This window comes from Mus caroli, chromosome 12 (genome assembly GCF_900094665.2).
Source record: "Mus caroli chromosome 12, CAROLI_EIJ_v1.1, whole genome shotgun sequence".
Taxonomy (NCBI): domain Eukaryota; kingdom Metazoa; phylum Chordata; class Mammalia; order Rodentia; family Muridae; genus Mus; species Mus caroli.
This window is the reverse complement of record NC_034581.1, coordinates 66,788,082-66,803,881: the sequence shown is the minus strand read 5'-3', so window position 1 is coordinate 66,803,881 and position 15,800 is coordinate 66,788,082. Positions and strand designations below refer to the sequence as shown.

The 15,800-nt window shown below is 40.6% G+C and overlaps 1 protein-coding gene across 1 annotated transcript in view; it reads left to right on the top strand.

Moving 5' to 3' along the window:
• Positions 1-763: 763 nt before the first annotated feature.
• Ccdc175 (coiled-coil domain containing 175) overlaps positions 764-15,800 on the top strand; it is a 76,293-nt gene continuing 61,256 nt past the window's right edge. The window contains exons 1-4 of the mRNA XM_021178641.1: positions 764-928; positions 4,790-4,875; positions 6,839-6,950; positions 10,279-10,414. Coding sequence (XP_021034300.1) covers positions 772-928; positions 4,790-4,875; positions 6,839-6,950; positions 10,279-10,414 — 491 coding nt within the window. The 5' untranslated portion in view covers positions 764-771. The remainder of the gene's footprint in view (positions 929-4,789; positions 4,876-6,838; positions 6,951-10,278; positions 10,415-15,800) is intronic.

Here is a 15,800-nt window from a genome sequence, read left to right as displayed (position 1 = left end):
TGTAACATGATGGTTTATGGCATGCCCAGGATGCTCTCTGGAAAGTGGGCCCAGATACGCACCTCAAAGGAAGGCAGTGGTTAAATGGGTCACAGGAGGGGGATTCAGAACATAATGACCATTGGGTAATTAGATGATAATGATATTACAACCAGCATGACTTCAGATTCATCACCTGCGGAGAAACCTTAGGTATGGGGGTTCAATTGCCTTGTTTGTCTCTAGATAAGCAGAATTGATCATCACACTCAACACTGAGACTGATGATGGAGATGCAAGAAGAAATTAGTCATGGCGGGTCATCAAATAGCTTGCATAAGGATAAGAGGCAAAACCTGCGCAGGAACAGAATAGGGGAGAGTAAAAACCAGCTGAAGTGGTTCAATGGATTCTCTTCACATTCATTGTTGTCTTCCTGTGACCTCGGAAACTCACTTAGTCACTGAAACGTCAGTTCCCTCTTCTGTAAAATGGGTATCATTAAGACTATCTTTACAAGTCACTGTGCTGATTAAGAGAGCTACTCTATGGAGAGGCCAGAGGCATTCAGACATCGTCCTTGTGATTTCGGAAAGCAGTCTGTAAGAAAGGTAGGAATACGAAAGTCACCCAACCAGGACCACAGCTTTTGAGGGTAAAGTTAGCAAGCCAAAGGAGGTTCCAACCTCAGGTGGGGGCCACAAGCGGACACTTGGAGACGTCAGCGTCGTCGTTGCCCTGGCAACAGTGTTCCTCTCACTTCGCCTGGTGCTGACAGCTTCAACAAACAAGATGGCCATACGCTCCTGGACCCCCGAGGGGTTTGTCAACAAGAAGTTGGTGCGGCCAGCCTCGGTCTCCACAAGCCTGTCCCTGGAGCTATGCACCTTCCCCACAACCTTGGGCTCCTCGGTAGCGGCCAATGCGCTAGAGCAGCTCTTTGTTGTAGGTGAGAAGTTCCACAGAGGCCGTGGCCAGGAGCCACTTCCCCCTTGAAGATGGTGGTCTGTCTGGCTCTTGGCAGGAGCCTGAGCAAACACTCTTCTCCTAAAACCCAGGACATCCCTGGCCAGGGTCTAGCCTTCAGTTCCTCATTGGTGGGGGAGATGGGAGACAGGGAGAGGCTAAGTGTTCATCTGCTCAAGCGCATCTGGGTTGATGAGTCACTATAACCACCCGGTGTCCCAGGCTATCAACTGGGACCTGCATGTCTGCTTTCCACTTAAGTCTTTTATCTTTCCTTCATGGGTTTAACACCTTTTAGCCTTTACCATGGAAAACTGGAGACCTTAAAAGGCAAGTAGGCAAAGGACTGCTTAAGAGACACCTGTTTGTTGTAATTGGCAAAGAAAGTTAAATAAAAGACGGCGTTTGGGAGATTTGAACCAAAAATGATCTTTTGTGGAGTCAGGGTAACATACTCGGTAGGCTTTGACTCTGAGGTCTCCCATGGGCTCCTGTTGTACATGCCTGTTTCCTGGTTTGTTGGGCTGGTTTTAGGAGGCTGTGAAATCTTTAAAAGGTAGGGCTCAGCTGAGAGAAGTCTGTCACTGAGCAGAATGGGAGAGAACTTTGAAGATTTTTAACCAGCCTCTAGTTCCTGGTATCTTTCTGGTTCTTGGGATCATCTTTCTCAGGCCCCTGCTGCAGTAAACCAAGGTTCCTCTACTATACCCAACCCTACCACGATGGACTGGAACCCTCTAGACCCTGGGTCAAATAAAAAATTACTTCCCTAAGTTGATTCTATTAGGCATTTTGGTCACAGCCATTCAAAAGTAACTAATATAACACCTATTCTGTTAGAAGTCACAATCGGTTAGTCCAAGAAAGGGCATTTCTTGTTGAGGACAAAGGCGTTTAGGGCATTAAGAGCAAGCTGTCTCACTGTTTCATGAAGATGGTTGTATTGCTTCAAAATAATCATAGCTATTTCTGTGAATGTGCTGCAGTAACAGCGATTTCTTTCTCACCTTCTTAGAGGGCTGAATTTAATGTCACACTTCTCATTGGATAAGCAGAGGCAAGTATTTCCATGAAAAAATGTTAGTCATTCATGACACAAATTAACCCTGTGTATCCAAGGTCATTGCTAGAACTTGGACCTTGAATTCTCCTCACAACTATCTCTAGATCAACGTGTCCACTCAACCCTGTACTTATGCACAAATATTTGCATATGCTAATAACATCTGGAGACTCGGAAAGTTTTCTTTATTACAATATCATATTTATTCTTGCTCACTTTTGTACTTGGGCACATAGTATCTTGATCATACCTATCTCTCACACGTCTCTCCCGCCCCTCTCATCATCCCTAAAACATCCTTTTCCCACCTTTATTAGTTCTCTCCTTTCTTCACCTCCCACTTACACAGAGTCCATTAGTGGTATATTTAGAAACTTGGCTGAGCTCATTGTCTCCAATTGTGCAGGTCTTGTCCAGGTGGCCATAGCTGCAGTGAGTCTGGGAGCACCATGGTCATGCCTGGAAGATAATCTGTCACAGCACCCTAGGAAGTTCTTCATAAGAAGAAACTTCATCAGCCCTCCTTTACCTGGGCGTGGGAATCCCAGCACTTGTGAGGTGGAAGCAACAGGATCAGAAGGCCAAGGTTATCTATCCTCAGCCTGAGAGCAAGTTGAAGCCCAGTTTGGGCTATGACTAAAGTTATCTATAAATAAAATTCATCTAAAATAAAGATTTCTTGCTCTGAGTGTAGTTAGAAAGTCTATAAATCTCCAGCCTATTTTTGAGCAATAATAAATATGTGCTCACTTTTTTCCATAAAGAAAAAAAAAGAGAGGGTATATGCTTGCCTCTTTAGCATCCGTGCTTCAAAATACGTAACTATACAGAATATATAGATCTGTATGAGAGTCCAGGCTCCCTGGAACTGGGGCAGATGTTACAATTCATTCTACTGGAATGGCCACAAGTGTATGGGCCCCCAAATCCTACTGACTGGTTCTAATCATGCAATCTAATACTGATTATATCTGGGGCTTTGCACATAAAATATAACCTCAAAAGTCATTGACAAGTCTTAGATTCTCATCTATACTATGAGAATCATTTTATTTATTTATTTTAATTTTATTTTTTATTAGATATTTTCTTTATTTACATTTCAAATATTATCCCTTTCCCAGTACCCCTTCGAGAATCCCCCTATTCCGCCCCCTCTCCTTGCTTCTATGAGGATCCTCCCCCACCCACCCACTCCCGCTTCCTGGCCCTGGCATTTCCCTACACTGGGGCATAGAGCCTCCACAGGACCAAGGGCCTCTCCTCCCATTGATGACCAACAAGGCCATCCTTTGCTACATATGAGGCTGGAGCCATGGGTCCCTCCATGTGTACTCTTTGGTTGGTGGTTTAGTCCCCAGGAGCTCTGGGGGTACTGGTTATTTCATAGTGTTGTTCCTCCTATGGGTCTGCAAACCCCTTCAGCTCTTGAGTCCTTTCTCTAGCTCCTCCCTTGGGGACCCTGTGCTCAGTCCAGTGGTTGGCTGAGAGCATCCATCTCTGTATTTGTCAGGCACTGGTAGAGCCCCGCAGAAGACAGCTATATCAGGCTCTGTCAGCAAGCACTTTTGGCATCCATGATAGTGTCTGAGCTTGGTGACTGTATTTGAGATGGATTTCCCAGGTGGGGAAGTCTCTGGATGGCCTTTCCTTCAGACTTTGCTCCATACTGTGTCTCTGTAACTCCTCCCATGGGTATTTTGTTCCCTGGTCTAAGAAGGACTGAACTATCCACACTTTGGTCTTCCTTCTTCTTGAACTTCATGTGGTCTGTGAATTATATCTTGGGTATTCCGAGCTTCTGGGCTAATATTCACTCATCAGTGAGTGCATACCATGTGGAGTATCATTCTTTGTCATAAAAAAATTTTGAGAGTACAGGGCTCTGGCTTGTGACTCAGTGATAGATCACTTGTCTAGCATGAAGAAAGTCTTAGCTTCTGCTCTTAGCAGAAAGACAAAAGAGAAAAGCAAGAGTTGGACGATGTAGATAAATCACAATGATGCACATGAAACTGATCTCTCACATACTGGACAGGCCCAGAACCCTCAGTCTCTTCTTGCTTCTTTGTCTTGGATTCTGTCTTGCCATTCTTAGTATATATTTTGCCTTTACTCTCTTTGCTTGTATTTTACAATATTCTCTTCTTAGTACTCTCTGCTTACAGAGGTTAAGGTAAAGGAGACCTCTTTGAGTACATCAGTGAACAAGGGGGAGGGACAGAAGGCTAAAGGCATAACTACCCATTTGAGAATGTGCAATCTCAATCTTTGCTTCACGTTTACATGACATAAAAGATTCCTTAACTAAAATGATTTGTTGTGTATTTCTGGCACAATGTAATGTTGTATTATATATATATATATATATATATATATATATATATGGCCACACACTATACTACATACTGTGTGTATAGATACAAATCATTTTAAACCTACATTTGCAAACACATTAGCTTTTTCTCATTTGCAATTATTTATTAATATTTCATCTTATTGAAGTCTCTTCTTCCTCTCATAGGGTATATCTACAAAGATGAATTTAATGAGAGATTTTCTTTAAGGATTGTGTGTGTGTATGTGTGTGTGTGTGTGCATGTGTATGTGTATGTACACTATGCAATCAATAAGAAACATTAAAAGGAAATTGGTGACATTCAATAGACATTCAAAATACTCTTAAGTTTCAACATTTGAACTGGATCATAAAGGATGAACCAAGTAGCGTTTGAACAAATATGTAAAATATCTTAATTTTCTAATCTTTTTGTTTTCCAGAAAAATCTCTGCAAGGAGACTATTTCACATGCAATGAAGAAGTTAAGACCTTTCTTAAGGACATTACTGTAGCTGTTAAAAAACTGGTATTTCATTATCTTTAAGATTTTTTTTTACATTCACTTCCGGAATTAACCTTTAATTTAGAAGTGACTCTGTTCACGTTGTCTGAATAAGTGTACAGAAAAAATATTTACCCTGAGTTAAAAAATACTTTTCTTCAATTGACCAACCAATGTCAGTTCAGATTGCTGCTCAGTTTTTCCTGCAGAAAACTGAATGGTGGAGCGTGTGCAAAAGATACAGACAAGCCCAATTAGAAAAGGCCACAGGGATGCTGAGAGAGCCCAGGTAATGGGTGGGCCATGTGGGCAAATGCTTACATAGTATGTAAGAAATGGTTATACCAGCCAACCAACCTACCAACAGCTAGCCAAGCAGCAACCAACACCCCTGGTCAAGGTGAGGTGTGGCTATAAGTAACTCAGCTTTCTGTAAGCAGTTCCCTTCATGGACACTAGCCAGTTGCTTAACAACTGTCTCACCAAAGCAGACAACTGCCTTATGAACATCAGATATTCTTTCCTGATATAGACCTGCCCCCAAGGAAGTCAGATCAAAGGAATGTTTCCAAATTTCCCTCTGGACACATCAACTTGGCAGCTTCAGAGGGTGGTAAAACTGCCTTCTCAGATGAAAGAGTAGAGTCTTTATTTGATCTTAAAAATGGCAAAAATCTACTCCCTAACAAGTGTCTGAGAAGGTAGAAACGGCTATAAAGTAAGAAACCTCAGATCCATAGATAAGCAACTCATGACTGTATGCTTTATATAATTACATGCAAGAATGTAATCACTCCACATAGCCTGACTTCCGAATCCCTTGGGTGGATCCCCAAGAGCTCTGGTGCTCAGCATCACCAGCCATGCTTCAAGCTGCTCCTTCCTCCCGCCTACATTTTTCTTAGTCTATGTAAGGAGTCAAGACTTTCATTGTGGCTAATTAAAGAATCTAGATCCCAACCGTTTAACACCTGAGCCATGGAAATCTCTCAAGTAGCAAATATGAATTCCTCCACTTAAAAAATGGCCAATACTTATTATAGTATATGCTTACCCTGGAAATTTTGCAAACTAAATAAGCAAAAATAAGCAAATAAAAACCACTATAATTCCACTACTCTCAAATATTGACAATTAACTATTTTACTTCCAGACTACAGGTGATAACTGTGTTGATTTTTTTCCCCGAAGAAACAATACCACACTGTACATACAAATATGCAATATGATTTTTGGTTGGTAAAACACAAGGGAAGTTTCTCAGGTCATAAAACAGCTATAGCTTTATTTATTTAAGAAATGATTTTTTAATGTTTTCCTCTTCTTAAATGGGTCTGTACCTAAAAGTAAGCAAATAAATCAACCATCACAGTACTGTCAGATTTATAGATCTCAGCAAGGCGTGGGAGGCTGGTGAGGCGGCTCAGTGGCTAAGACCACGTGTTGCTCGTGCAGAGTTTGGTTTCGTAGGATTCATATTGTGGGTCACAATTCCAGTTTCATCAGGTCCAATGCTCTTTTTCTGATCTCTGCAGGTACCATATGTAGATATGGTACACATACGTACATGCATACATACATTTTTTTTAAAAAAGGAAAAGAAAAGCATTGTTTTCTGTATTCCCACATGGGTATTTGTAGGGACTAAGTGGCCCTTTCAGTGTTAGACCCTCTTCTTGGACTCTTTCCATTTAGATGAATTGAAACTGGATACAGGAAACAGGAAACAGGTACACAGAAGGGAAAGAAGGCTCGGAGTGAAAAGATAAATCAACAGATATTAAAGATGAATAAGCAATGGCAGATTAAAATCGGATGTAGGTCATCCTCTTTCCCAGCTGTCTGACGCATAAAAACAGCAGCAGGAGGTGTCTGGTCGAAATGACGTTTTCGACTCCCGAGCAGAGAGATCCTGTCTTAGGAAGGAAACATGATTGCTTTGCTGCATTAACTTTTTTTCAAACAGCAATTTGATTTTTTTTTCCAGGAAGAAATGCGGAAAAACACGGTAGAACTGCTGGAGATTGAAAGCATGGAGCTGAGCCGACTTTACTTTCTGCTGGAGACTGTGCCCAACAGCATACACAGGGAGCTAGAAGGTACTTCTGATGGCATGTGCTGTGGGGAGGAAGAGAGCCACGTACTTCTAAACAAGGATTTAATAACTGTGCCTATGCAAGCATCAATAGAAAGATCACCTAATGTGAACATTGTGCTCTGTAGCAATCCCTCATGTGACTTTTGGTGGAAATAATACACTATAAGGAAATCCAATTTGCATAATTTTGTTGTTAAATTGAATAAAAGAGAGATCAGCCCATTTCTGATTAATAGTTACACAATTAAATTAGGCTTTATGGATGTCCTAATCCACCATTCTACTTTTTGTTTATAGGGTGTTGGTGATTCTAGGTACTTCACATAAGTAGTCCTGTTGTCTTAGTTAGGGTTTCCATTGCTGTAAAGAGACACCATGACTAAGGCAACTCTTATAAAGGACAACATTTAAATGGGGCTGGCTTACTGCTTCTGAGGTTCAGTCCATTATCATCAATGGTGGGAACATGGCAGCATCCAAGCAGACATAGTGGTGGAAGCATGAGCTGAGAATTCTACATCTTGTTCCAAAGGCAAACAGAAGACTGGCTTCCAGACAGCTAAGAGAAAGGTCTCTCAAAGCCCACCCCCACAGTGACATATTTGCTTTAACAAGGCCACACCTACTCCAATGAGGACACACCTCCTAATAGTGCCACTTCATGGGCCAAGCATATTCAAACCACCACACCTGCTATGACTGGTTTAGTTCACTTAGCATAGTGACTGCTATTCATAAGGGGGCATGTGTCAGAATGAGCCTCCTTGTAAAGGTTAAACAGCATTCCATTGTATATATCCACCACCCTTTGCTTATCCATTCTATTGCTGATGGACAGCTTCCCCTGCCGTTTGCCTGTTGAGAGTAATGATGTTTACAGTGTCCAACTGCACATCTGAACTCTGTTTTAAATTCCTTTTGTCTCTATATCAATGTTGAATTGTATGATGATTCTACATGTGATTTTTATAAGATCAGCCATTATTGGTAGCCGCCAGTGATGCACAGGGTCCCATTTTCCCGACATCCTTGCCAACACTTGTTCTTTTCTTGCTTTGTTTGTTTTAATGAGATCTATTCTATTTAGCATAAATTAGCATCTCTGGTTTTAATTTAAATTTTAATTAAATTAAAATTAAAATTTTCTAACAATTAGTTCCTTTGAGCATCTTTTTCTCTGTTTGTTGGTTGCTGTGTTGTGTAGGGTGCTGTGTCTTTGTCACCTCATTTTCTGAAGAGAGATCTCAACCCTGGCCCTTTGTCCTTAAAGTATTGGGACTTTGTAGTTGCTATCATTGATGGGTCGTGATGTCAACCCATTACTAGGTATATCATTTTCAAATATGCCCTCCTACTCAGGAGCTGGCCTCTGTCGATGATGACCTTTGATGAAAGCTTTTAATTTGATGGTCTAACTTATCTATTTTTTCTTTTGTTAACTATCTTTTTGATACTGTCTCAAAGAAATCATTCTCAAATCTAATGGCATACAGATATTAATCGAGCTTGGAGAGATGGCTCGGTAGTTCACCTGCTACTCTTGTAGAAGACTTGGGTTCAATTCCTGGCACCCACATACAGCTCACAACCACCTGCAACTTCAGTTCTATGGGATCCAATGCCCTCTTCTGGCTGCCATGGCACTATTAGGAGGTGTGGCCTCATTGGAGTAGGTGAGGCCTTGTCGGAGGAAGTATGTCTCTGTGGGCTTTGAGAGACCCTTCTTTTAGCTGCCTGGAAGTCAGTCTTCTCCTGTTTGCCTTCAGAACAAGATGTAGAACTCTCAGCTCCTCCAGTGCTATGCCTGACTGGATGCTGCCGTGTATCCACCATGACAAAAAATGGACTGAACCTCAGAACCAGTAAGCCAGCCCCAGTTACATGCTGCCTTGGCCATAGTGTCTTTTTATAAGGTTCACATACACTCCCATGGGCTCACACATATAAAGAAATAAGTAAATTAAAAACAAAACTAAAAAAACCTGACTTTAACCCATCTTTACCTCTGAGGGTATCTTTTAAATGTTTTGATTTGGATTTTGTGGAGATCAAACAATGGTCCCACACATGCTAGAGGAGTGGATATCCTATCACCAAACCGTATTTCCAGTCCCTAAGATTTGAAGCTTTGGCTCCTAGATTTAGCTCTTGGAATCATTTTTTAGTTAAAATTTTGGTGTCAGTCCAGGACCCAACTTTATTTTCTCAGCTGCAAGAAGTGTCAGGTGAGGCTTGTAACTGAGTCCCTCTGCAAGAATCACCTTGAACATCGAATGCAGTTCCCAATATGTGACAGTCCCTGGGTTGGAGTTTATTCTGTGATCAGCTGCTATGACTCTCTTATGCCAGAGTAGACCATGCCTTTGCATTTTGACCTCTCCTTTGAAGTCTTGTCATCTTCACCCCAACAGAGACAAGTATTATGCATTCTCTGCATACAAACCCTAGAATCTGTTTCCCAAGGACCCCACCTTGAAAGAACGATTCAAATAAGAAAGCGAAATATTGTTCGTGTGTGTTTTGTTTTTAGCTTTGATTTTATTTGCTTAAAACAGACAAACAGGGTTTTGTGTAGCCCAGGCTTGCCTTCTCTGCTTCCCCCATGCTGGGATTATAGAAAGGTGACAGGCATTTCACCTGGCACAAAACAAGTGTTTTGTTTTTAAAGAGAGATGTGCCAATTATCCACTTACTGAATCTTTGTTCTAAATCTGCATTTTGATATCTGCTTGACAGTAAAGGAGTGGAACCTTATAGACTGCATCCTGTCTTAGCTAAGCTTTCTATTTCTGTGCTGAAACACCATGACCAAAGCAACTTGGGGGAGGAAAGGGTTTGTTTCACTTACATTTCCATGCAGCAGTTTATCAATAAAAGCAGTGAGGACAGGAACTCAAGCAATTGAGAGCCACTGGTGAGAAGGAGGAAGTAAGTACCTATTCCCTGCATCCTTTAACCAGTGGTCCAATGTTTGTTCCTCTTCCTGAGCTTTCTAAACACATATACATAAGCATGATGCCTAAAACAAATACTTTATTAAAGACAATGGGAAGTCCTAGGCAGGAGGTAAGAAGTGGATAGGGCCAATGGCAATCAGGTGCTGTAAGACTGTGCCTGTGAAACTTTCCAGATTATGTTGTGATGTTATGTGACATTGTAACAGCCACAGAAGTCCGTAAGACTGAGATGGTCCAAAGTGGGAAGTTCAAAGTTCTTGGTACAAAAACATAGTGGAAAGAATATGGAAAGGCAGTTCTCCTTGGTATAGGAAAAGCATCTGCTGTTGTGCTCTTCCTCCAATGACGGTCACATTTTCACTTGCTTTGAAGAATGTATTGCAGATGCTCGCAAACTCAATATCATTGAGATAAGTCAAATAAAAAGAAAGATTGAGACGATGAATAATGAAGTAAAATTTCTAAACAACAAAATAAGCGAGCTGAAGACCATGAATGAAGTTCTGGGGTAGGTATTTCTTAATTTAGTATTTGCCAAACTGAGAATGTTCACTGAAAATGACGTGTTTATTTCCAAGCTACCTCCCAAGGTTGAAACTTAGTGTTTTAAAGTTTCTGCTCCTAGAGAATTAAATTTGCAACCCTATCCTGCTCCAGTAATTTCTTGTTGCAATTTTGTTGTAACTGCATATTAGACCAGTTATGTTTTATCCAATAACTTCATGTAAGACTTCAATTGTGCCTATAATTCAATAGGAGGATGAGGTTGGTTAGCTGGAAAGAGTTTCAGGGTTTGTGTATAGTTAAGTGAGTCTATGTATGTAACCACCTATAGCTTGAGATCTGCCAGAAACCTTTCTTTATTTCTAAGCCTTTGACTCAGGCCAATACTTCATCAGGGACCTTCACTCGCTCTGTCTGTAAAACAGAATTCAGAGCTAATGACCCAACATAGTCTATAAGAGGAAGATTTATTCTAAAATGAGAAAACAATATAAGACTTGAAGAATAAGTTCATCAAACTGTGAGCAAATTTGCAAGACTAATGCATAACTATCAGAATGTTGATGTTCTATATTGAGAAATGTTCAAAGAGCCCCCCACCCCCATCATAGCAGGGAAATTGATGCATAGGGACTCATCATATCTCAAGACCCTTACACCTTCTTCTCAAAGTAGGCCCTCAGAACACCTGCCCTGGGAGAGGTGTCATGAATGAGGCTCATAAGACTGAAGAACAGTGAATATTCTAACTCCTACTAAGGATTCACAATGCAGGTTATGTATGGGCTGCACTAGCCATTGTTTCCGGGGATAGCTATAAACTAGACTGTTTCTAAACCAACAACTAGAAATGGAGCATGCAGCCGGATACACTGAGTGATATCCCACCATTCTGCTCCTATAAATTTTGGGCTGGCATGAGCAGCAGAATCCTGAGAAGGCTTATTAAAAACACGGGATTTGGTAGGTCTACCATGTAGTAGGGTGGGAATGGAGGTCAACATTTCTTTTGTTAATTGTTTTATTTGTTTACATTTCAAATGTCGTCACCCTTCCCAGTCTTCCCTCCGTGAACTCCCCGCCCTTTCCCCCTCCCCATTGCTTATAAGAGGGTGCTCCCCTAACCACCCACCCATTCCCACCTCACCCCTCTAGCATCCCCCTTTTCCGGGACATCAAGCCTCCACAGGACCAAGTACCTCCCCTCCCACTGATGCCAGATAAGGCAGTCCTCTACTACATATGTAGCAGGAGCCATGGACCAGTTCATGTTTACACTTTGGTTAGCGGTTTAGTCCCTGAGAGCTCTGAGGGATCCAGTTAGTTGTTCTTCCTATGGGGTTATAATCCCCTTCAGCTCCTTCAGTCCATTTCCTAACTCTTCCATTGGAGTCCCTGGGCTCAGTCCAAAGGTTGTATTAGTCAGGTGCTGGCAGAGCCTTTCAGGGGGCATCTATACCAGGCTCCTTCCTGTCTGCAAGCATATCTTGGCATCAGCAATAGGGTCAGGGCTAGGTGTCTACAGACGGGATGGATCCCTAGGTAGGGCAGTGTCTGGATGGCCTTTCCTTCAGGCTCTGCCCCATTTTTGTCCCTGTGTTTCCTTTAGACAGGAACAATTCTGGGTTAAAATTTTTAAGATGGGTGGGTGGCCCCATACCTCAACTGGGAGCCATGTCAATTTACTGGATGTGGTCTCTTCAGGTTCTATCTCCTCAATGTTGGTCATTTCAGCTAATGTTGCCCCAATTGGGTCCTGAGAGCCTCTTGTATCCCTGGGGTCTGGGACTTTCCCCCGTCCCCTGCCCCCCAGTGCTACATATTTCTATTTATTCTCTTGGTCCTCTGGACTTCTCTCCTGTCTCTTCCCATAACTGATCCTGGCCCCCTTTTCCTTCCCCCTTTTCTCCCACCTAGATTCTTCCCTCCGTTTGCCTCCCATGATTATTTTGTTCCCCCTTCTTAGTGGGACTGAAGCATCCACACTTTGACCTTCCTTCTTGTTAAGTTTCATATGTTCTATGAGTGGTATCATGGGTATTCTAAGCTTTTGGACAAATATCCACTTATCAGTGAGTACATAGATAGCATGTATGTTCTTTTGGGTCTGAGTTACCTCACTCAGGATGATATTTTCTAGTTCCATCCATTTGCGTGTAAAATTTGTGAAGACCTCGTTTTTAATATCTGAGTAGTATTCCATTATGTAAATGTGCTGAATTTTCTGTATCCATTCTTCTGTTGAGGGACATCTGGGTTGTTTCCAGTTTCTGGTTATTATAAATAAGGCTGCTATGAACATAGTGGAGCATATGTTCTTATGATATGGTGGAGCATCTTTTGGGTATATGCCCAGAAGTGGTATAGCTGGGTCTTCATGTAGTACTATGTCCAATTTTCTGAGGAACCACCAGACTGATTTCCAAAGTCATTGTACAAGCTTGCAATCCCATCAGCAATGGAGGAGTGTTCCTCTTTCTCCACAATCTCTCCAGCATCTGTTGTCACCTGAGTTTTTGATCTTAGCCATTCTGACTGGTGTGAGGTGGAATCTCAGGGTGGTTTTGATTTCCATTTCCCTGAGGACTAAGGATGTTGAATATTTCTTGCTTCTGAGCCTTTCAAGATTCCTCAGTTGAGAATTCTTTAACTCTGTATCCCATTTTTTTAATTAGGTTATTTGGTTTTCTGGAGTCTTAACTTCTTGAGTTCTTTGTATTGCAGGGTTGATAAAGAATTTCTTCCCAATCTGTTGGTTGCCATTTTGTTCTATTGTCCTATTTGCCTTAAAGAAGCTTTGCAATTTTATGAGGTCCCGTTTGTTAATTGTTGATCCTAGAGCATAAGCCATTGGTGTTCTGTTCAGGAACATTTCCCCTGTGCCCATGTGTTTGAGGCTCTTTCCAAATTTCTCTATTAGATTCAGCATATCTGGTTTTATGTGAAGGTCCTTGATCCACTTGGACTTGAGCTTTGAATGAGGAGATAAAAATGAGTCAATTTGTATTCTTCTACACGCAGACCTCCAGTTAGAAAAGCACCATTTGTTGAAAATGCTTTTTTACACATTTTTGGCTTCTTTGTCAAAGATCGAGTGTCCATAGGTATGTGGGTTTATTTGTGGATCTTCAGTTCTCTTACACTGGCATACCTGTCTGTCTCTGTTTCAATACCATGCAGTTTTATCACTATTGCTTTGTAGTACAGCTTGAGGTCAGGGATGGTGATTCCCCCCAGAAGTTCTATTATTGTAGAGAATTGTTTTCACTATCCTTCATATGCAAAAAAGTTATTGCATATGAAGTTGAGAATTGCTTTTTCTATCTCTAAAAAATGGAGTTGGAATTTTGATGGGGATTACATTGAATCTGTAGATAGCTTTTGGTAAAATGGCCATTTTTACTACGTTAATCATACCAATCCATGAGCACGAGAGATCTTTCCATCTTCTGATATCTTCCTCAGTTTCTTTCCTCAGAGACTTGAAGTTCTTGTCATACAGATCTTTCACTTGCTTGGTTAGGGTCTCACATTTTCTATTATTTATAACTATTGTGAAGGTGGTTGTTTCCCTAATTTCTTTCTCAACCCATTTAATATTTGTGTAGAGAAAGGCTACTGTTTTGTTTGAGCTAAGTTTATATCCATCCACTTTGCTGAAGTTGTTTATCAGGTATAGGAGCACTCTGGTAGAAGTTTGGGGGTTGTTTATGTAAACTATCATATCAACTGCAAATAGTGATACCTTGACTTCTTCCTTTCTAATTTGTATCACTTTCACCTCCTTTTGTTGTCTAATTTTTCTAGCTAGCAATATATTTTTGAGTTCTATATTGAATATATAAGGAGAGGGTGGACAGCTTTGTCTTGTCACTGATTTTATTGCTTCGAGTTTCTTTCCACTTAATTTAATGCTGGCTATTGGTTTGCTGTATACTGCTTTTATTATGTTTAGGTATGTGCCTTGGATTTCTGCTCTTTCCAAGACTGTTAATATGAAGGGGTGTTTTATTTTGTCAAAGGCTTTTTCAGCATCTAATGATTTTTTTCTTTGAGTTTATTTATACAGTGGATTACGTTGGTAGATTTTCATGTATTGAACCATCCCTGGATGAAAGCTATTGGATAATTCCTGGATGAGACCTACTGGATCATGGTGAATGATTGTTTTGATGTGTTCTTGGATTCGGTTTGCAAATATTTTAGTGAGTATTTTTGCATCAGTATTCATAGGTGAAATTGGTCTGAAGTTTTCTTTGTTGGGTCTTTGTGTGGTTTAGGTATCAGTGTAACTTCATAGAATGAATTATGTCGTGTTCCTTCTATTTCTATTTTGTGGAATAGTTTGAGAAGTATTAGTATTAGATTTTCTTAGAAGATCTGATAGAATTTTGCACTAAAACCATCTGGCCCTGGGCTTTTTTTGGTTGGGAGACTTTTAATGACTGCTTCTATTTCCTTAGGAGTTATGGGACTGTTTAGTTTATCTGATCCTGATTTAACTTTGATACTTGGTATCTGTCTAGAAAATCATCCATTTCACCTGGATTTTTCAGTTTTGTTGAGTATAGGGTTTTGTAGTGGGATCTGATTTTTATGGATTTCTTCAGTTTCTGTTGTTATGTCTCCCTTTTCATTTCTGATTTTGTTAATTTGGATATTTTCTTTGTGTGCTTTAGTTAGTTTGGCTAGGGGCTTATCTATCTCCTTGATTTTCTCAAAGAGCCAGATCTTAGTTTTGTTGATTCTTGGTATCATTCTCTTTGTTTCTTGAAAGATTGATTTCAGCCCTGAGTTTGAGTATTTCCTGCTGTCTATTCCCCTTAGGTATGTTTGCTTCTTTTTGCTCTAGAGCTTTCAGATGTACTGTTAAGTTGCTAGTGTAGGATCTCTCTAATTTCTTTATGAAGTCAATGCTATGAATTTTCCTGTTAGCACTGTTTTCATTGTGTCCCATAAATCTGTGTATGCTGAGCCTTCATTTTTGTTAAATTCTAAAATGTCTTTAATTTCCTTCTTTATTTCTTCACTGACCAAAGATATCATTTAGTAGAGAGTTGTTTAGTTTCCATGTGTATGTGGACTTTCTGTTGCTTTTGTTATTATTGAAAACCAGTCTTAGTCCATGGTGATCTGATAAAATCAGTGATATTATTTCAATCTTCTTGTATCTGTTGAGGTTTGTTTTGTATCTGATTATATGATCAGTTTTAGAGAAGGTGCCTTGAGATGCCCAGAAGAAGGTATATTCTTTTGTTTTAGGGTGAAATGTTCTGTAGATATCTGTTAAATTCACTTGGTTCATAAATTCTGTTAGTCTCACTGTCTCTGTTTAGTTTCTGTTTCCATGAACTGCCCATTGGTGAGAGTGGAGTTTTGAAGTCCCCCAC